Below are 22,458 nucleotides of genomic sequence, written 5' to 3'. Positions count from 1 at the left end.
CAGGATTATCAATTAACTATCACATTTTCCAAGACTTTTAAGTTCATATAGTTTAGAAATATTTAGTTTTCTTAATACAAAACATTAAAACATTCTTTAAAAGTTCTAGTGATGGAAAATGTAAAACAATTTTGAAATGTGTTGGTTGTGAGTTCCTTTTGGTTTTGGGGTACTGCATAACAGATCATTTCCAAGCAATTATTATGTGAAAAATGTTGGACTTTCTTAGTTCATACATATATCGAAGATGCAAAGCTAGTGCAAAAATAATTGTAATTGGTTTGAGATAGCAGGAAATGATTTTCCTTCATTTGTAGAATCAAAAAAAAAAAAGGTATCTCAGCTATTGAATTTGGGAAAGGATTGCATATTTCAGTACTGCAGTTACTCATGTGTGAAATACAGAAAAATGTTAATTGAGGTAGGCTTGTGAAGTGAAATTAGTTGCAAGTGGACTGTAGATGAGCAAAGGGATTCTTAGGATGTTGCACCTCAGCCATACTTTAAGGTTAATTCATTAAAGATAATTGGAATGTTAAATAGTTTCCTATAAGGAATTGCTGCTACAGTGGTCTGACACTTTCAGTCTGATTGAATCAAATGCTAATTACTAATATTCAGATTTATGCTATGCTTATTTACGTACTGGCTGCTCTGATTACTTCCTTGACTGCTGGTAATCTTTTCTGTCAAGGGTAACAGCCCTTCAGTCACCTGAAAATAAGGCCTTGAATGAGAGGAATTTCAGCAAGAGGAACTGCCTGTTCCTGTCCTTGTCTCCATATCTATTAAGTCTGTGTTAAAAATAGGAGTGATTGAGTAGTGTCTCAGTGTTTCATAGCTGATTAAATACCTGCCAATTACTTGGGAGTAAATGCAACATCAGCATGGTTCTTTGAGTGGGCTTGACAACATTTATGTACCACTGCATTTGATGTTCAAGCAAATGGGCTTTTACCACAGATGGAATATCAGTGGGTTTGCAGCCTAAATACCCAAATTGTGGTCTAAGCACCTTTGGGATGCAAACGTGGCTTGTTGGGCTCCAGTCCATAAGATGGATCCACACTCCTGTGGTTTTGCAGTTGGGTTTGGTGGGATGTGATGTTCCTGCCCTTATCCAGGACAAAGGAAAACCAACAAAGGAAACAACTCAGCGTAAGTTCCCCATTGTAAAGGCAGAATACCAAAGTGAATTGGACAGAAGTGAGAAGAAATGTTTTATGTCAGAAAGCCAAATAAAAATCCATAGCCTGTTACAGATTTCTTTTGCTTTCCTTTATTTATTACTGTGACATAAGTGTTCTCTGCATCTATTTACTCTTACTCAGGGTCTCAGGCTTGCATATTTCATATGCCCAGATGGCCTGCATCACTTTGTGAGGGATGATCTTTCTGTGCTGGAAAGGTATGCATGCCAGGTCCCATCCACGTTATCACTTATTTATTGCCTCCCTGGTGGCATGCTGTCGCCAACAGGCGTATAATTAGAATAGCTGAGGCTGGAGACCTGTGGAAAGTCTGAGTACTTTTGTAATTGGCCAGTAAATGCTGTAGGTTGTGCTTGAATCCTCTGCAATTTCTGCTGTTGGAAGCTCAAGTTTCTTCTTCCACTGACATTTATCTTTTATAAGTAGATGGAAATCCTTCCATTTTGGATCTGTTCTCATTTGTGTTGCCTTATTTGAGAACTTGTTATTATAAACAACCTGTTCTTGCTTTTACGGAAACCTCCAGTCATTTAAACAGAATAGCAACTCCTCTTGTGCTCCCGCCCTGTACAAAAAGATAAAGAGAAGTGAAAAGTAAGAATAGGAGAAAAATGTTATCAGAAACAGCTAAGCCAACAGCATAATCTGCAAGTTCTGTGTGTACAGTTATGATATCTGAAACATAATTATCAAGCTTAAGTTAATTAGACTAATGCTTAGAAAATCTGGCATGGCAGATTGTGGTAAGTAATTATATATACCGATTAAAAGATGTAATACACAGTGAGCAAAGGCAAAGGAAAACTCCATTTGATACAGCCAGTGAACATAGACAATTAAGAAGTCAAGTAGATGAGCACTGACAAAGATACTGAACTTTGTAGAAGATGATGGGCAAGATGCTGGTTTTCCAGTGGAACAGATTTTACACAGTATCAGTCAAATACTTTGTTTTAGGAAAACCCATGCTCCTGTTTCCTAACTGAAATATGCGAAGGGGCCACTTACTTTTTGCATTAGGATTAGCTGACATGACTACAAGGTTATGTGCAAACAAGAAAGTGACATTAGAGTACTAGTTTACATATATATAGAGGTCGTGTAAATGGCTTTTCTTAAAAGCAATTCACAAGATGTCATATAAGAAATAAAGCCGTGGAGACAGTGTCTTCTGCAATTAAATATAATGTAATAATGCTTACAGGTCTGAATGAGGAGAGCTCGTGCACCTTTCTGCACCTCAGTACATGCACAGAGTGAGCCCTGGAAACAAACTGAGAACACGATCTTTTTGTGAATCTTGTTTAAGGCTAGTTAAAAGAAATAAAAGACGAGAGGAAAAAATGTATCAGGAGACCTTGTAGAGAAATTTTGCTATCAAGGTACCCTACTCTGACTTTAAGTTGACTTTATTTAAATGAATAAAATGATTTTGCCAGTCCACAACAGTATGACAATACAACATAGTTCCCAGTCAACCTCCTCCTCAAGAGTAGGTAGGAAACCTGCAAATTCCCAATTCGGCAAACTGAGATGATGCAAACGCAGACTAGATCTGTTCTCACAGCATTTAATTCCCAAGTACTTGAGCTGAGCTTCTGGAATAATGTACAACCTCTTCTCAATGGAGCCATGTGCTTTATTCATATCAGCTGGAAATTGCTTTCATTTCTGTTGATCTCGTTTCCTAAGGCATGAACAAACTGAAATGAAAGCAAATAAAATTGCTTTCTCTGGAAACTGGGAAGGTTTCGGTTGCTTTTCCTATCTTCATACCCTTTCTACCCTCCACCCCTGCTATGTTTGTGATCTCCCCATCCGTGAGGTGTGGGATTTTCTATACCCCTGAAGCATGTCCTCCAAGTTACGGTGAGAAGGCCTGGGACTGGCTGCCAGCGTAACGTTACAGGAGCAGAACTGGCACAAAATGCTGCAAAGTTCCAGTGAGTTTTCCAGATGAATATTTCTAAAATGTGTGCGCTCAAAGGTTTGAATATGAACTCTGTCCAAAAGCAATGATACTGAAATCTGCACAACAATTAATATTTAATACGTAAATTATATCGGGACAGGAATTCTATATAGAAACATGGGGGTGTCTGGGAAGATGTAGCATGGGCTATGGCAACTGACTTTTTCTAGTTGATTTTCAGAGTATTTTCATCATATAGACCTTCCTGCTAGTGGAAGCTATCAGCCTTAACTGCACCATGCATCCAGCTAAAATTAATTATACCCAAATTCACAGTCCCTTCGCTGAAATCTATTGCAGAAGATTATATTCCTAGGCTATGATACTATCCCTGCTTTTCAGTGTGGGTACGACTGTGGTTTTACTCCCCAGAAAAAGAATTTGAACAGAAGGCCAACATTGCAGCTTAGAAGAGGAGCAAATATATTCCTCCTTCTCAAAAGTGAAGGCAGCCTGTGCCACTCCACCCCCTGAAGAAGCCACTGCTCTCCCAGTCTGAGCTTCACCAAAAAAAATAAGGGCTCTGTGTCGCCCCTGTTTTGGGCCCTTGTCTGTGACTTTGTTCTCATTTGATTTTGTGTGGAAGTTGAGGTTCATCTTGAGGAATGAAGGAGCATGCTTGAACAATATCAAGTTGTTCCTAGTTCTCCTTCCCCTTCCCTTGTCAGGGTCTTCCCACCAGTACAAGGCAGCATGGGGACCTCTCGCACAGCTCACAGCCTCTGCATCCATCTCTCGCAAAAGGGAGTCTTAGATCATATTCTGTTATGGATAGCTTACCTTTCTGATGATTTTACAATAAGAAAAAATAAACTGGGCAAAAGCCTATATGATGTCTCTGAAGAGAACATCCTATTTAAATTCAATGGCAAAAACTGATTAGCAAAACTGGAAGAGGCTAATGACTGTCTGAAATCTCCAATTCCGCTCCTGTGTCTGGGTCTAGTGCTGTATACTACCATTATAACATCAAGAAAGCATAAACCTCCACAAGTATTCTAGATGTTGAAGAAGCATATTTTTCTTCGCTGCTACTTTAAGAGATGAATTTTCAGACTCTAGGGCATTTGCCCTTGACAAAGCTTGTCTGGTTCGTATGTCACTAGGTCAGTGGAATATCAATAGATTCTTAATGCAGTCTGTCTTTTAGAGTTTCTTTCATTTCTCAGAGCAAGAGTAAATGTCATTCCTATTGGCAGGTTATAATGGGAACATTGAGATACTAATTTTGAAAAAAAATATACACAGCTGTTAAATAGTCTTGGTCTCCATCTTGTGTGTCCTCTGTCTGTAGCAATTACAAGGTTAGATATCCCTTAAGATGCCAGAAAAGGTCATTTTGTTGTCTTTTCTACCCCATGCCTCAGTGAAATATTCATGGTACAGCTCAGGTATTGGGATTGGGTTTAATGTTTCGTTGCCTTGCCATCTGTTTTGTTCTTGCAGTTGATGTTGCTTTTTTCCCTTGGCGGGGGGTGAGGAAGCACGGAGGCTGCGGTGAGGGATGCTGGCATGCGGGTCCAGACCTGGTATAAAAGATGAGCACTGAATCTGCAGTAACAGCCTAGATCCTCTGATCAGTTATTTTCTTTTTAACATCAAAAGTCTTTGTGGTGAAAATCTGCTATTATGCATGTAGATCATCAGTGGTAGACAGCCTCTGTGTTTCCTCAAAGGCTATGAAGCTGCATTAAAGTAAGCTTTTATATTTTATGCAAAGTTCACTCATATAACTTAGCCCAGGCATTGAAATAAGCTCCTCACTGAGACAAATGGCATTATCAAATTCCAGGGACACATTCAGCTGAATTTTCCAGGGTATTGTGGTGGCTTGGTGGCAAAGGACAGCACTAAGAAAGGCTACACCTACAAGGTGATGCAGAGCACCGTGATGGTTTTGTCTCAGGTGCCCGAGTGCCTTGATCACAGCCAGCCCCAACCACCCAGCTGGTGGTGGCATCCCTCCATCTGCCACGGGACCTGGGGACAACCACAGGGTCACAGACCTGACAGAGCTTGTAGGGCTCACAGGAGGGTCGGGGTGGCTTTCTCATATGTAAGTTTTATGCTCCTTTGTGATTTTATTTTCACTATATCTATGGTGTTTGCCCCCATAATACTTCGCAAGGATTTTTTTCAGATCCTTTTTGATCATCTTGTTCTTTTTTTTGCTATTTCCCTCTTATTGCTGTTGATTTAAATGTCATGACATTTTAAACATGACTTATTATAACAAAACAGTATATAAAACAATATGCGGCATAATAAATGCAGCCATATTTTTCTGAGTGAATGTTAAATGAGAGCAATTTATTCCTCAACCTATTTTAGTACCTGCTTACTGGATGGTATTGGCCACGTAAATCCTGGGGAGGCCATCTCAGAGGCAAGGTAGCTTTGCATGTGGAAGGCTGGAAGCTAAAGAAGTACCTGGGGGATGGTTGGAAGAATGGATCATCCTGAGGATGTAGCTGTGATCCCATCACAGTGATGTGATCCCATCAGGGAAAGCAGACAGGACAGTCCTGGAGAAGTCTGTTGGGGGCGAGAGGTCCCCTGAGATAGTGGTCCTGGAAGCACAGAGAAGAGCAGGCTTTGAAACCGCATGGGGTTTTCTTCCAGCATGCAGCATGTGTCATTTCTGACATTTGAAATCTTAAAATATTCCTATCGTTGGCAGAGAGAGTGACTCAGAATATAAGTTACTCCAAGACACATTAAGTGAATGTTTTCTTAATTTCAGAAGCGTTCAGGGGGTAGGGAGGCAGGGGGAGTTTGTTTAATAGGAGCTGTTTAGTTGGCGTATGCTTATTCCCCAAAAGAGAAGAAAGCTGCTCTTTGCTCTGGTCATTGCAGGCTCTTCCCAGAGGTGTGGTGAGGAGGGAAGATCTCCCCAGGAGTTTGGGCACGCTTGTGTCCCCCCAGCATGCTGAACCAGCTCTGTGCTGATACCGTGAGACCTGCAGCTGATTTTCTTTGTGCTGGTGAAAAAGAATACATAGCAAACAAACTGAATCAACCACCCTAATACAAATGTGTCTTCCTTGGCATGTCATGAATCTTGAGTGTGCCTAGGGTAGGGTAAATATTTGTCTGAAGTTAAGAAGATTAGCGGGGGAAGTTCTGACTTTGAGACTCCCTGTGCTGAGAGCCAGAATCCATCAGCCTGATACGGGCATCCCGAGGTTATCTCTGCTACCAGGGTGGGACCGACACATTGCTCTGTGGCTCTGACCTTTGGGGAAAATGCTTTCAGTCAAGTAATACATGCACCTGCATGAAGTTTTTGAATCACTGGCTCCATACTTGATTAAAGTGCTTTTTCTTGATTAAAAATAGCCTTTTTCCAAATGAGTGATGTTGCGTGGCAGGCTGTGCACACAGTATAACGCTTCCTCCAGCATTATCACGTTGATGACATTGCCATTTCTTACTCAGGACTATGCAACACACCTCCCTCATGTAGGCAGTTCTCACTAGGAAATGCCTTTAGCAAGTTCCCCGCATCCCTCCATTTAGTCTTCCCAGGTGAGGGAACCTGCAGAGGTGCTTGTAACATTATCTGTTAACTGAAAGGATAATGGGCAACTTTGTCTACTTTAAAGCATGGTGGAAAATGTATCCAAACATGTTTATAGATTCTTGCTTGGATTTCTATCAGACCGTAAATAGCAGTTTTCCAAGTTTTTGGCAGAACTTCATATGCTAGTAGATATTCCTTCAAGCATCTCCTTTGTAACATGCTCACTTTCCAAGAATTTTATCTCCGTTGGAGCCAAACTGGAAGTCTGTCAAGGTTTGAGCTCTTCCGAGTGCAATCTACATATTTCACTGATCGGTGGATGTGTTTTCTATATAACCATCATTCTGTTTATGGTCTTGTCTTGTATTCTTTCAAAAGCAAATTGCTTAGGATACCTCTTGTATTTATTTTTTTATTTTTATATGCAGAGTTGTTAGAAACTAGTTTTTGCAGTTTTTATTTTAGCAAAGCACTTAAACAATATGCTTAGGAGTTTTTACTTAACCTTTGTGTGTTTCCACAAAATTTTACATTTAAGTGCTTTGCTAAAAAGGGTGCAGTTACTTGTGTCCATGCTGAAGTATGAGGTTCAAGTCTTTCCCCAAAGCGTGACAATAAAACTGAAAAAATATTTGCAATTTGAAAAAATATTATGAAAGACTCAATGGGAAGAAAAAATTAAACACCCTCTTTAACATACAGCTTTGATAGACTGAGTTTTCCAATGAAATGTGTGCTTTGTAGGGATAATACCAGTAGTTGTGGTAGCAATATATTGAACAAAAGTGGTGAAAAAATTGGCAAAGGATTATTTTTTTTTCCAGTAGCTAGTTTTAAAAATTGTCATCTACATTACAGGTAATTTGGATTTCCTCTCTATCTCATTAAATAATGAGGATTTAATGCAGCAAGTAAAAAATACCACAATCAGGTATTTGTTTCATGGAGATATTGATATAAAATAGAATCCCAAGCAAAGTCAGCAAATGAGGAAGTAATAGGATGTGTTTTTTTCTGCTGTGTTTACTGTAAATTAAAGCAATTAAATTACAGCAGTCTTGTAGCGGTAATTAAGTATGGAGGCAGGCCCAGAGATGCAGAAAGCTCTGAAGTGCCTGGGCTGCTCAGTCGGGGAATGGGAACTGTGGCAAGGGCAGCTTAGAAACAGGGCCTGATTTGGTAGTGGGTGCTGAGGGGCAGCCAGGGCTCTCACGTAGCATTAACACAATATTTTGTGGGTCATCTCATGTTCGAGGGTGAATGTGTTATGTTTGTTCTCTGCCTGTTTTTGCCCTTTCTGAGACCCTGCCTGGAGCAGGTGCATGGGGAGATACCCAGGTGGAGCATGCCCAGGGCTGGGAGCTCCTGTGACTTACCCACAGGTAGGTAAAATAGGATTTAGGGCCAGTTGTGTTCAAGAAATGACACAAAGCAATCACAGCGTACCTGAGAAGCTGCTTTGTGAAACCACTGCCTGTCATTCTTTTGTTTTACGTTGTTAGTTCAGACAAGACTCAAAGCATGACAAGAGGCACAAAGGAGGCTGCCCATGAAAAAGCTTACACTTCCTTTAGGCAGACAGCAGAGGCTGAGGAAAAGGGTAGAGTGTAGCAGGAGGTACAGATGATAGCAGTAAATGTCACAGTTAATTACATTATGGGGAGGGGTGAAAATGAAGCCTTACTAGGAGGATGTAAGCTAAATAAGAAAAAAAAATGAGGGGAGAAGAAGGACAAGTCCAAGGAGAAAAGGGTGAAGAAGTGTTGTGGTTTAACCCGGCTGGCAGCTAAACACCACACAGCCGTTCGCTCACCCTCCCCCCTCCCTCTCTGGGATGGGGGAGAGAAACGGGAAAGTGAAGCCTGTGAGTTGAGATAAAGACAGTTTATTAAGACAGGAAAATAATAATAACAATAATAATAATAATAGTGATAATGGTAATAGTATTAACAATAATAATGTGTAAGAAAACAAGCGATGCACAATGCAATTGCTCACCACCCGCTGACCGATGCCCAGCCTATTCCCGAGCAGCCGGCCCCCCACCCCGGCCAGCCACCCCTATATATTGTTTAGCATGACGTCAGATGGTATGGAATACCCCTTTGGCCAGTTTGGGTCAGCTGTCCTGGGTCTGTCCCCTCCCAGCTCCTGCTGCACCCCCAGCCTGCTCGCTGGCAGGACAGAGCAAGAAGCCGAAAAGTCCTTGGCCTGGTGTAAACACTGCTCTGCAACAATTAAAACATCAGCATGTTATCAGCGCTCTTCTCATCCTAATCCAAAACATAGCACCCTACCAGCTACTATGAGCTACTTAACTCTGTCCTAACTGGAACCAGGACAAGAAGGCAAATGAGAAATTAATGTAGAGGTAGCACGTGAGGAAGTCAGTACCAGGACTAGGAGGTCCTTAGTATCACCAAATAGCTGAGGAGGTATAGCCTGCTCAGTCCTACAGGTTTTTTCCTCTGGTAAGATGCCCAGGATCAAGCCCCACTGCAGCTGCTTGCTGCAGCATGAGAAAAGGGACAGGGATGTGCTGTGGTGGTGTTTTCATCACACAGCTCTGAGTCCACAAGGGAGCTGGAGGACAAGGTGTGTACAGCAGTTTTTGTCACCAGTTTTTTCACAAGTCTCTGGAAATGGGTTGCCACAAAAGAGATGAAACTTCTATCCTCATCACGGTTCACGTGTTAATCCAGTGCCGAAATATTACTCTGCAGATTTCACTGAAGTGGGGGAGGTTAGTGGGGAAAAATAACTAAGTAACCTGAGGTATATTTGTAATAACAAACAATACCAGCTAGGTAATGCCTAACATCTGATCCAAACGACTAGCAAAGATTGGTGTGTTTTGTTTTGTTTTTCCTGCTGGTTTTGACAATGTTATATTGTGTAATTGATGAAGCAGTTGAGTTTTGTTGTATTGCAGTAGTTTGGTGTAATTACTCTCCACCACTATGATTTTTCTTTTAGTTATATGTATCAGAGGATAGTAAACTCTTAAGTATCAACAGTAAATATTCATTGAGACTGACAATGTTAATTAGCATAAGAGCTTTTTTTACAATACTTCTAGCTAGTGCTCTATGTTAACACCAGCAGAAAAGCCACCTATGTTATGGCATAAGTATAATAAACCATAATATAGATGTCATTTCAAGCAACAGTCAGTCCTGGACCTGGGTTCACAATAGCTTGTTGCATTGTGAATTCTGGGCTCCTCCACAAAGGGCAAGAATCAAAGGTTCCCCAGTGCGAATGTGTTATAAAACAATATTGTGTTTCCCTTAAGAATTGCAGTGATAAAAATGTAGACCATTCTGCAGCACTAACAACTTTAATAAAATAACATAAAGCACAGCTGTCAGGTCTGCCAGCATCTCACACTGGGAGACATGAGTGAGAAAATGAACGCTTTTCACAAGCAGAAATATTCAAAGAGCTTCACTGTTTACAAGTAATCAAGACTGACAGTCATAGATTATTGGTGGAAGAGCATTTTCTGCTTGAGGTGAAAGAAGAGGATAATTTATCAGGAAGCCCAAGAAGTCAGACATCAGTAATGATCTGCTTGAAGAAGGGCTTCTCTTAAAAATAGTGCATGTATTTGTACTGCGAGGCAAGAAGATGTGCTAAGTTATAACCAAGAGTCTTAGTGCTTGAAGAATGTTGAACCAGATACAGCATGTGATTTGGGTAATGGCAATTAGGGAATTGACTAATGGGCATCTCAGTGTTTGCCCAGAATATTACAAGAAAAAGTTAATAGCATAATAAAAACTGTCTAAAAGAAACATTCATACCTTAGCCTGTACTTTCAGAGTTATTTGAGCTGCGCTAATCTTGTTGCTTATGTTGTTGTTAGTTGCATTTTTGAGGTGCTCCTGTAATGCCACAATAGGTTTGCATTTGGTTTCAGAGAATTTGGGGCTTCCAGAGTTTTGCAGCAGAGCATCTTGTCTGTCTGTTGTGGTTCTTTTGCATTACCTTTCTCTTATGTTTTTCTGTTCCGTTATGTACCAGTAGTTTTTCAAATGGTAACTAGCTTGGATCTCTACAGAAAATGACTAGTAGATTGCAACTGCCCTGTGGAACACACCTTGGTGTGCTCCCCAACCCGCATGGATGTAAGGCTGCCTGTAGGCAAACTCCACTCCCAGTGCCTCTGCCATGTCTTGCAGGAATTGCTGCACAGGTACCAAAAAATGCTGATTCCTTCCTGGGGTACAGCATGGACGGGAAGGATTTGATTATAACTAGATGATGAAGCTCATTTTGGTGTAAAATACCATGGAGAGTAATTCCTTGCAATTTAGTACGCATTGTCTCTGTCCTGCCAGGCTCACCCAAAGCTATTTTTCTTTGTCACTTCCTTCATCCAAATTTTTCTGTCTTGCACTTCGTATAGAGTTTATATATTTTAGTCTTTAATTGGCCAACTTTGGCCAACGTTACCATAATACTGCTGAGGACATGCTGTGCTACCCCACTCTTCTGCTCCACATCTTAAGGGGGCTGGGCTTCAGGGCCGTTAAGTCTTCCGTTACCCACCAAAGAGCACTGGGAGCCCTACTGAAGGTATTGGGAGTGGTTTTGAGAGGATGTGGTTCAGTCCATCTCCACCTCTACTCCAGCTTTCCAGGGAAATCTGGGCAAAATGACTCACAGAAAATCATGTCAGGCAGAAGATGTGGGACTCTGGGTAAGGTTTTATTGCTTTTTTGGTTGGTTGTTTTTTATCTTTTTTCAGAGTTTGCAAAAGTAGAATGGTCCTACAGAAACTATTACAGACTTCAAGCTAGTCTGTTTGAATATCTCTGAGTAGGGATGTCAGCTCAAGTTCTCCAGCTTTTCTGTCTGACCGGAGACGAAAAAGAGGGAAATTGGTTTGTTGGTTTTTTAGTTTACATAAATTATTTAAATAAATTATTTAAATTAGTTGGCTCTCATCTGGATTGCACAGAAATGGGATGGTGAGGGAGAACAGCAGCAAAAGCACATCCCTAAAAAGTATTTCTTGCAGGTTAAGCAGGGAGGTCTTGAGGAACAGGGGCTGCCCTCCCTTGCCTTCTAGCACTTTTTGTATCTCCTGCTGATGCCAGGTTGAATGAGCAAGATATTGCTTTTTTAGAAAATCAGCTCACCCCTCTGACAGATGATTGATTTACCACCACTTGGCTCATCCTAGTGCATCGTCTTGTGAAGTGTGAGCACTTATAGTCCATGAGAAGTATAAGGTGATGTGTGCTGCTTCCCATAACTCTCTCATTGCCTGCTTAGCTGCAGTACCTATATGCCACGGAGGTGTGTACAGTGGCACAAAGGGTGGATGTTGGCCATGTATCCAGTGTACCTGCTCCTGGTTTGTAAATCTTTCTCCATAATTCTATAGCGTTATTACAAGATGGATTTATGACATACCTAGAGCTAATGTAACGATGAAGATTAGTTCTATACTAGTCAAACAGTAGCGCACTTTAATTTGCCTACAGCTATTGTATCATATTGGCATGAAAGGAAATAGCTTTCTAATGCAGCTTCATCTGCTGAGCAGAAAGAAATCTGTTGCAGAGAGTAAAACTGCACAGAGCTATAGCTGGCAGCAAAATTTAGAGTAGGAGAAACAGCACAAATAAAAGTATTTGTGAGTTGGATATATGCTAACAATCCTAGTTTATTGCTAAACATGCCATATACAGTAATGAAGTTTGCTTGGCAGGTACGATGTTGTTTCATCTGTTTTTAACTGCTTCATCTTCTGTACTAAAACTTGTCGGGGAATAAAAGGTGTAAATTCATTTAGCTTCCAACTTTTTTTGTGACATTAACAAAGAGTTGATGTTATAATGTTCTTCAGAAGCACTGACGCTGTTAATTCAATCTGTACTTGTCTCTGTACCTAGAGACACACTGGAATTCTCAATACTTCAGCAATTAATGTAAATGTTTCTGCTGCCTGTTGTTAATGTAGTCTTCCCTTGATGAGTTGCAGGGATTCTTTCAATATACATGTGTACAAATAGACACTCAAGTGCTACAACTTTATATTTGCTATAAAACAGGACTCTCCCTTCTAGAGAAGCAAAGGATGTGTTTGAAGTATTTCAGGTCTTGGATAATATCACTTAATACTTCATATGGGATAGATCTTATTTTTGTTGGCATATTATGCAAGCTAGATTCAAAAATTAAGTGTTTCACATACTTCTGATCTTTTTTCCCCACTAAATCACTGGTGAAACAGTGCGCTTAAAAGAAGTTTTCTTTTGAGAGTAGGGACGTATCTCACTTTCAACAAGGGCAAGGAAGAACTAATAACTTGCATGCAGGGAGGGAATGCATCTCTTCTGAAAACTGCTGGTATAAACTGCTGATGGGAAACAGCTGCAGTAGGGTCTTGTTATCACAATAGGTCTTTGATGAGAAAGCTGGCACCATGGGAAGAGGAAAAAAGAACATTTTACATGAATTACTGGTGTCCAGGCGGCTTCTGCCTAGACCACTCCACTGATGTAATGGGCACTTCAAACTACCAGAGCATTTGTCATCCTGTTACCTACCAGCTTTGCATCAAAGACTCCCAAGGTATCTGACCATCAGCTCACAAAGGTGAACTTTGTCACTGCCTAGCATTCACCCTTGCACCTTGCATTTTCTTTGTGAATCCATCAGAGCCAGTTAACTAATCCTACTGTTGTCTCCACCCTAAACCAGTAAACTTTACCCTTCATCTTTCTACCACCAGGTCCCTCCATCCCATAAATACATGGAATATCTTGATTAGTTGGAGAGGCAGGTCTTGATTTTGACAATAAAATTGGGGAAAGAAAAACCAAAAAAATAACAACCTTTTTCTTCTTCCTTCCTCAAAAAAGTTGCAACGACATGACAAAGAGGATTCCCCTGACAAGTGGAGAACAGAGGAAGAAATGGCAGCTGAAGCAGCAATTCTGAAGAAGTATTTTCAAGAAAATTAGAGGTAATGGTTTGCACATTAAGTTATTCTTCCAACACCCAGAATTCTTTGGTGTTCCATAGGCGGCTTAAGGACACATGAGAATATGTAGAATGAACAAAAAAAAATAGAGCTTTTTAGGTTTGTGTCGTTTCCTAAAAGGACACAGCACTCTAACAGTGGCTGAAATAACATCTTCCTTGAACAAATAAGCACCATCTTAAAGCTTTTAGTTCCCAGAGAGTGAAAAATAACACACCTGGAAATCAGAATCATCTGAAGTTACTTCAGAGGAATGCCTGCCCTAACATATCCTCCTTGTGTTTTTAGAACAGAAAATAGCCATGGCACGAGTTAAAAACTGCTGTGTACAGCCAAACATACACATGTACCTACATGTACAAAATCCCAGCAGAATGCAGACTCTAGAGTGGGATAAGCAAATGCTAACTTCTTCCTGCAAATCTTAAATAATCTGGTCAATTCAACTTCAAAATTAAGCCTACTGGAAAACAGCCTGTTCCGCTAGATTTTCCCCTGGCCCTAAAAGAAGCAAAAAATATGTAGGAAGAACAGAAAAGAGGAAACACTTGGCAAGTTTTAACATTGGTGCACTAGAAACTGAGAGGTTTTCATTTTGTACCTGAAGTCCCAGAAGCCAGGTTCTTCCAATAGAAATGAACTGGCCCCCAGAGACTGATGTGAGTTACACTGGGATGTATGCTGCAGTGATGATGCCAAAAGCTCCCTCTCCCCTGTTCCCCATATGTTGTTTGCCATCATCTAGCAGTCTCATTTCTGTAATTTTTTTCACATTTTTTTCCTCTGAAGAACCCAAATCCCATAAATATCCCTCCTATCTGCCTGTGACTCATTGCTCACAGCCCAGCTTGACAAATCTTGAGCTAAACTACATGACACACATGTGGCATGAATGCATTACAGCCCTGTCTCCTGTGCCATTCTGTCCTCAACATTTGGGCTGGTTTATTGGACTCTTCTTTCCATTTTTTTTCCTGCGTGATGAACATACTTTGCAGCAAAAACACCAGCTTCTCCAGACAAATTAGCTGTGCCAATGCCTCTGCAGACTGGCACAGAGAAAGCTGTGAAATGCATGTCATTCATGTGGGTGGAGGAAGATTGTCTTTGGCTTCTGGGACTGATCCCATTGGGGACCTACGGACATAAAGGAGAAGCATGAACGTTTGGGCTACACAGTCAAGTTTCCACAGTGGCTGCTGGATTTGCTTGTAGATGCACGTTTCTGAGATATGGAAAAACTGGGTAACTCAGCCAGAAATACCATATCTTTAGGTAAGACACATGTGAGCTCTCTTCTCTACTAACAGAGGCATTATGTAGTGCTCCATCTATGCCACAGCAGCGAATGAATAGTATTTAGAATAAAATGCACTATCCCTACTCTAATGTAGTGATGTTCCCCATTATATATTTGCTAGGTCTGGGATTATTTTTTGTCTGATTAGAAAAGAATCTGAAGTACATTTGCAGAGAGATTTGTAAAGGAGTTGGAATTGGGTTCCCACATATCAATAAGGTGTTCTTAGGCTCTTCTGATACTAAACACAAAGCTGGATAGATGAAATTGGCTTGCAGAAATGAATTTATACATGTGGCTTGACTTTTATTTCCATTTATTACGAAAATAAATCAGTGTGTCTCTATATGGATGACCTCTTGATAAGTTCTCCATGATATTAAGGTCATTACCTCTCCTAGAACAGGCTGGTAAATTAAATCTCAGCATCATCATTATCATGAGAGTATTTTTGTCTGGTACAAGCAGTCCTTCCAACCCTTGGTTTCCAATGCAAGGCATCACTGCCAATCTCTTCTCCCTGACATTGTTTTGTTTCTGAGGCTTAAGGCTCTGAACCTCTGACGAAGGTATATCTGAGCATCTTCTGAATTTCTCAGCCTTTACCTACTCACTTAACCTTGCTTCTAAAACGATGAAGATTGAAAACTCTTGGCAAATTAACAAGGTTATATGCATTCTCCTTGAAAGCTATTTCTTCCTTTTTTTCACCTACAAAGGATTTATTTTGTCATTTATAAGTTTACCTGGACACTATTTGACTTGAGTTTTTTCATGCAGCACAGTGAAAGTCAGAAAGAGCTGAATGTGGGTGTTCTGCAGCCAATATATGGCACTTTTAAGGCCTCATGCATTATTTTTCTACTTAACTGTTTTGTTCAAAGAAGCCCTGCTCAGCTAGATTAGCCTGGAGACTGAGCAGTGTCTCAGCTTTCCTAGCTACCCTTGCATTAATCACAAGTCCTTCAACTGTCACAACTTCTGTGTGACTTGTTAGGTACAGGAGCACCTTTTTCTGTATTTATAGATTCTGATCAATTTTAGATGACTTTCTTTTTGCTAAGAAACACTTGAAGGAAACACTTAAATAAGGCAAGAAGATATCAATTCTCTTTCTACTACATACATTGGTGCTGATCACTCTTGGTGGGTTGGGTAGCTATTGCTGAGTGCTTCTACACCAGTCCCCCAATGGCTGGAGATATCCAACCACCTGATTAAAGAAACAAACCCCATTTAGCCTTGCTAAGCTTAAAGCTTTAAGAAAATACTTGTCTTAAAATAATTAACTTGGGTGTACAATTGTCTGGAGCAGACAAAACTGAGATCAGGGAATTAATTTGGGTTTTCCATGTGTTCCTGGTCTTTCCCTTTATCTCCCAACCCCACTGCATCCCATCTCCTTAGAAAGACTTGTTGCTTCCTGAACACCCCCAGCATGGGTGGGCTCTGCAGGGCTGCTCACAGCAGTGCCTTTACAGAGCTTAAGTTCAGCGAAGTTCAGTAGAACTTCATGTTAATCTGAAGAAGGACAAGAAAAGGAAAGAAAAACATTCTGTGGAAAGGATATTTAAAATGTCATTGCTCTTGCTTAATAATACCAAGATTTGATATCTTCAGGAGCCATTCCCAGTCACGCATTTGCTGTCATATGGCTAGTTGTGTTTGCTAACTGGTTGCTCTTTGAGGCAGAACCACGGGGAAAGAGTCCTTACTCAGCAAGATTGGATGCAGTATCTTAATTTCTGTCTGTTTTCAGATGTGCCTTTTAAATTTTTCTAACTAACTATAGCTGGGTGTTTTGATAGTCTGTTTTGTGCATTTTAAATTATGGTACACATGCCATCAAAAAGGCTAAAGATTAAAAGAGTTACTAACCTTCAGATAAGATTTGAAGAATGTTTCTCTTCAAAGGCAACTTCAGTTTGTGTTTTCTGCGAAAAGAACGAGGCTGCACAAGTTTCAGTAGAAGTTTTCCTATTTTACACACAGCTAAAGTAATACTTTTATGCCATTAGAGAAGTAGTCAGTCTGAAGTATGATGTCAAAATGTCCCTTTGCATAAAGGAGATTGGCAGTGATACTCTGTTGCCTAGTGCTTTTTGAGCTGCAAATATCCCAAAGCTTTTAATTGCTTAATCATCTGAATATTTTGTGTCATTCAACATGCAAAATTCATTTTAAAATCTCTGAAAATAATTTGGGCCGCACAGTGGTGCAGGATTTCTAATGTCAGTTCTCTACTTCATCCCTAGTCTGGCAACGTTTCTGGAAAAGTTAGTCTTTTAAACTTTGTCAGAGAATATGAATTTTATTCATTTTTTCACCCCACTGTGAAGGAGATGATCTCATTCTTTGAGAGCACTCTTCCTACCTCACGTCTGCCTTTTCTGTATTGAGGTATCAGCGTGTGTGAAAAGATGCTTTTCTGTTGACTTCAGCAGGGGAATTACCACTGTTAACAGCAGATGACCCAAGGGAATTTAAACTAGCAATTTGGTATGCATCTGGTCTTGCTCCAGCACCTCTGATCTTTCACGCTGCACGTGTGAGGGCGAGCACAAGAGCTATCACATCGCTTTCCTTAAATTTAGGCAAGTGTGACAAGATGATTCTCAACACCTTTCCTTGGTTGCTCTACTCTAAGGAAAGCCCTCCCATTATTTCTAGCACTTTGAGCTGAATAAAAACACAAAATGATGATTATGCCTTGGAATGGATCCACAGAGTGGATGTGGGACATGTGCTGTGTGTACACAGCCAGCCTACCCTCAGAAGATGCTGTACCTGGGCTGTGTGGGACAAGGTACAGGTCATCTCCTGGGTGGTTGCTACAGCAAGAACACAGGCATGGCCAGAGCTATTTTCTACAAGATATTTCTCCACTGTAGGCAGCCCTTGGCAAGAACATTCACCGTGCAACTGTAGGAAATACAACGTACTGTGAGCTCTGCTGTAGGGAATGGAAGCAGTGGAGATAGGTACCACCGGCAGGGACCCACCAGCCGTGTGAGCCTTGCTTCACACACAGGGCAGGTTTCTGAATGCTTACGCTGGAGTAAGGCTTGAGGGGGTGCCTGCTCCTGGGGACTTCCCCAAGAGCATCGTTGAGAGCTGCTCATGCCTGCATTTAGGAGCTGTTTGCATATAATCCTGAAGTAAATACATACCCTAGTAATCAGCCATAGATTTCTCTGCACTCCAGACTTAAGTGCTATTAATTATATCCCCTACTCAGCAGCCTCCAAGAACCATTAATTAGAGAGCAGGAGCTGATGGTTTGCTTGTCTGTGTGAAACTATTATGACCTGAGAGTGAAATATAAGCTTCAAAAGAAACATGTTTTATGAAGGTCACCTTGGCAAACATCATAACAATCTGTCAGAAGAGAATGCTGAACTCCAAATGTGTGTTTCAGTGTGACATTATGCTTTAAGTAGTTGGAAACAGCAAAGAGAAGATGAATTGGATCATAGGGTCTATGCTTTTTCACCCAAAATTCTTTTTTTTTTTTTCCCTGCAGTGAGTACATATAAAGTAATCTTTTTGTCATTTCAATGGAATGGAAGGAAAGTTAATATCAACAGAAATTCCACAGACAAACATAATCTGGCCCTTGCTGGTATTTTTGAAGTGTAAAACGTCCAGAGCCACCACCTCTGCAGTAGGGAGGTTTATGCACAGCAGTTAAATTATCTCTTCAAGGGAAGATGTAACCAGCCAGGAGAAGCACAGTGACTGTGTCTTCACAGTAATGCCCACCCTAGATGGCTTAGAGCAAAAGGATTTCCCCAGGTAAATGTGGTGTGTTAATGCACAGCATCCTCAGCATCGAGGCTGATTATTCTTCTGGTTGAAGTGTAGCATTATTCTTATGAAAACAAAGATGCAATACAATTAGCTGTGGCTATCAGTGAAATGTCTTCCTCTTGCAGGAGGCCGGCATAAACATAATGTCACTCTCACAGCTGTTTCAGGGCTCTATTTTGAGGTTTTAAGTGCTACTGTGCTAAAAGTTATGTATCTCATTCTCCGGACTTCCATTTCCCCATAGGTGGCCATTTAATTCAGCTGTAAAGGGTACATGAATTCCATACTGCACTGCTTGGATCCTGTAATTATAGCTACAGTAGAAATGTCACGGCCAGAGACAGACAAGATTGTGCCGCATAAAAGCAAAGCAGCAAATGTGTTACTGTTAGCAATGGAAGCTGAAACAGGGACGGATGTTCTCTTAACTTGCACATCCAGAAGCCTGAATGCTTACTTGAGCTGTCTGTCAAATACCAAGTATTTTCAGTACGATCCTGTCTTGATTCGTCGTAAACTTTGTATGCATCACATTGTCTGTGAGGAAAATGGGGAACGCCAAGCACTACTGATGGGCACTGTATTGCAGGACCTCAAATAAAAGACTCAAGGTACAGGATAGTGCTGAGCTTCAAATAAGGATATGAACTGTGGTCAAGGACTTTCATGTCTAAACCTGTGCTCAAATGGTGCTAATCCCTTGCCCCCAAAGCTGTGAAAAGATGCATTCACTAAGCAGCCAGACCCTCCTTCAAACAGATTCATAAAACACGTGCCAAGTAATTTACAGGCTGCCATCAAGCTGTCTGTCAAGAGGGGCATACAATGGAAACTGTTGCTCAAAATGCCATCGAACGGGGAAACATATGTTTCAGTGAGAAAAGACAATCAAACAAAGAAGTGGGCGGCTGGGGAGTTGCAGCCACAACAGCAGCAAGGATCCAAGCCTTGCACGCAGCCCCGGTAAACAAGTTCGAGGGCTGCGCCCCCGTCTAACAGTTGGGTAACAGCTTTGTGTTTAATAAGCTGAAATAATTTGCTGAGTAGTGAAGCCAGCTCTAAGCGTGGTCTGAAGTGAAGGTACAAAGCTGAAGGTACCAAGCAAAAAGCCCACTACATGTTGAATTATTAGCGGAGGTTTGTATCGTGTTATCCTATTACTGTAGCTGCTGCATAATAGAACTGCCCAGAGAGACACTCATACCAGCAACTCGAACGTGACCTTGAAGCTTAAGAGCTCCCTTTGTGTGAGTTTCAGCATCTAGGCTGTGTAGGTGGAAAGGCATTAATAACTCCTCTGTTAAGTAGTTATTTGAAAAAGGAGAGGTGTGATGGACATTTGAAATACGTTGGACTGAGTGTATTTGAGGCTCCGTTATTAGCCAGGATATCAGCCTGTACATGAAAGGACAGGCGTGCGGATGGGTAAACCCAAATGCCTGATTTGTGTTAGCTTCTGGGGCTGCTGGAAGCCTCCAGTTAATGCCGCAGTAACAACTGTGCCGTGAGTTTGTGCAGGGAATTAGGATGTGGCTTTTACAGCTGTAGTCAGCTGCAGTTGTCAGGCTCTCAATATATCTATTACTCTGCCTCAAGAATGCTCTCCAGGTCTGTCATGGCACCTAGTAAAGCTCCTTTACTAGGAAGGAACACCAAGAAATGTATGAAATTGGTGCAGACAGACGTGGGAAGAGATTCCCAACTCATTCTCCAGTGTCTGAGATAGGTCATCTTTTCAGAGCAATGGTCCCAAATTCCTGACGTGTAATGCCTTGGCCTTGGGTAGAGTCCCACAATAGGGTCAGGATGGGTGAAGACATACAAGAGATGATGACTTTGAAAGAACATTTGTTGGAGTTTATATGAGAGATCAGGCACCCCAAAGACTCTTGCATGACATTATTATAGCAAAATTCATTTGAAGAGTAAGAAGCTGTATTTGATGACACAAAATGCCCTTTCTAATCCTTTGTTCCTATGACTAGCGGTCAACAGAGCTGGGGACTGTGCTGTCTTACTCGGTGACAACAGAGAGGTGGCTTCACTTCATGTTTGTTTTTTGTAAAATGATCCTGACCTCCTTTGGTGGGTGCTTTGTGAGTTAGGAATGAAAAGCACAATATGAAAGACATTAGTATTATTTGGAAGTGAACTTTATTGAAAAAAAAAAAGTATATAATAAATCAAACAAATGCTTCCCTTTCTTGCTCTGGTATGTGTTTTTAAAGTAGTTGTGTGCAACATTTTTTTCCTTTTCCTATACCACAGGCTATAATAGAAGATGAAATGTGCTGTGTGTGGATTTAACACTGAATGTTTCCTTTTGCCTATCACTGTCAGTGTTTCCTGATGGAACACACTAATGAGCACATAACTTGTTAGCAATAAACAGCCTTACATTTTGTCTTACTAATACAGATCAAAGATACTATTATGTTTAACTGTTATGTTTGATATTTCTCAGGTAACAAAGTGTTTGAAAAACATCCTGTGACATAAGAAACTCCCCGGAAAGACCTCGTTCTCTTGTTCTCACTGGCCCTGGAGCTGCAGCTGAACAATTTTATTATGTTCTACAAATAGGGGATTCTTCTATGAAAAATTTTATTGGACCTTTGGATATCGTCAAGGTTGAATTTTCAGCTAAGACAACTAACAGCACTGATTCAAAATACTGCTCTGAGTAGTAACTCATATTTTTCTGAATTGTATACTTGGGAACAAATCATTTAAAATTGTCCCTTGGTCTAAATTGAAATAAAGTGCTAGCAAAACTGGGTAGCTGCTGCATTTAGATACATTACAAACCGTTTACTCTATGTTGTGCTTTTTGAGATTCAGTTATTGCGTGTGGGCTATCATATCAAAGAAAAATTAGATCTTTTAGCAACGTGACATTTCATAAAAAAAAAAGTCTTTGTTATAGACTAGACAAGATAAACTTGGAGATCTACCCTTTTGCCAGATAAGATAGTAAAACAAGAAATATGTACAGCTTCTTAAGATCTCTCCTTTCTCCATTGCTTCTAAGGCATTGTCAGAAAGTTTCTGGACCTTAAGGTAATAGAAAACACTTCTGCAGATCAACGAATATGTAAAGCTGCTCATGCCATAGTCGTCGCATTAGGGTTAGACCGGTATGAAAGTCCTGCTTGCAGCAATAGACAATGTGAGTGGGAGCCACCCATGTGGAATGCTCCCTCAGCAAGGAATGCTGTGCTCAGAGCCCCGCAAAAGAAGGAACCCACCATGGGTTAGCTGTTGATTGCTAACATATAATAAAAAAAGACGTCAAACAACAGATGGAAGGGAGAAGAAATGAGTCTGCAAGATATGCATGAAAAGAGCACCAATAATCTTGCTCTTGAATTATGGGAAAGCTACAGATGAGGTTTTCTATATCCCCTGAACCGGGATGGAAAATCACGTGCGCAAAGTCCTTCAATAAGAGCTGTGCAGAGGGGGGGGCATGGGCTGCAGGGCTTACCTGAGCACTGGAGGACTTTGGGGTCAGGTCCAACCCAGATTCAGGCAGTGCTTTGCATGCCTGGCAGTGCCACGTGCTCACTGTACAGAACATATAAAAATGTTTCAAAACAGTCTGTCCTGCAGGGTCATACCCTGACTTGAGAATTATGACAA

The 22,458-nt window shown here is 40.9% G+C and overlaps 1 protein-coding gene across 3 annotated transcripts in view; it reads left to right on the top strand.

The window, feature by feature from the left end:
• Positions 1-21,852, top strand: part of FHIT (fragile histidine triad diadenosine triphosphatase) — a 561,200-nt gene extending 539,348 nt beyond the window's left edge. For 2 of the 3 annotated variants that reach the window (XM_083796289.1, XM_083796285.1), the window contains 2 exons: positions 13,585-13,688; positions 21,281-21,852. In XM_083796289.1, the coding sequence (XP_083652415.1) occupies positions 13,585-13,686 (102 nt within the window). In that variant the 3' untranslated portion in view covers positions 13,687-13,688; positions 21,281-21,852. Of the gene's footprint in view, positions 1-13,584; positions 13,689-19,060; positions 19,771-21,280 lie in introns of those variants that run through there. The other variant, XM_083796286.1, reaches the window with a different exon arrangement.
• The last annotated feature ends 606 nt before the right edge of the window (positions 21,853-22,458 follow it).

This window comes from Anser anser, assembly GCF_964211835.1.
Source record: "Anser anser genome assembly, chromosome: 12".
In the NCBI taxonomy this organism is placed as follows: Eukaryota; Metazoa; Chordata; class Aves; order Anseriformes; family Anatidae; genus Anser; species Anser anser.
Note: the sequence above shows the minus strand (reverse complement) of the source record. Positions and strands in the feature narration are given on the sequence as shown.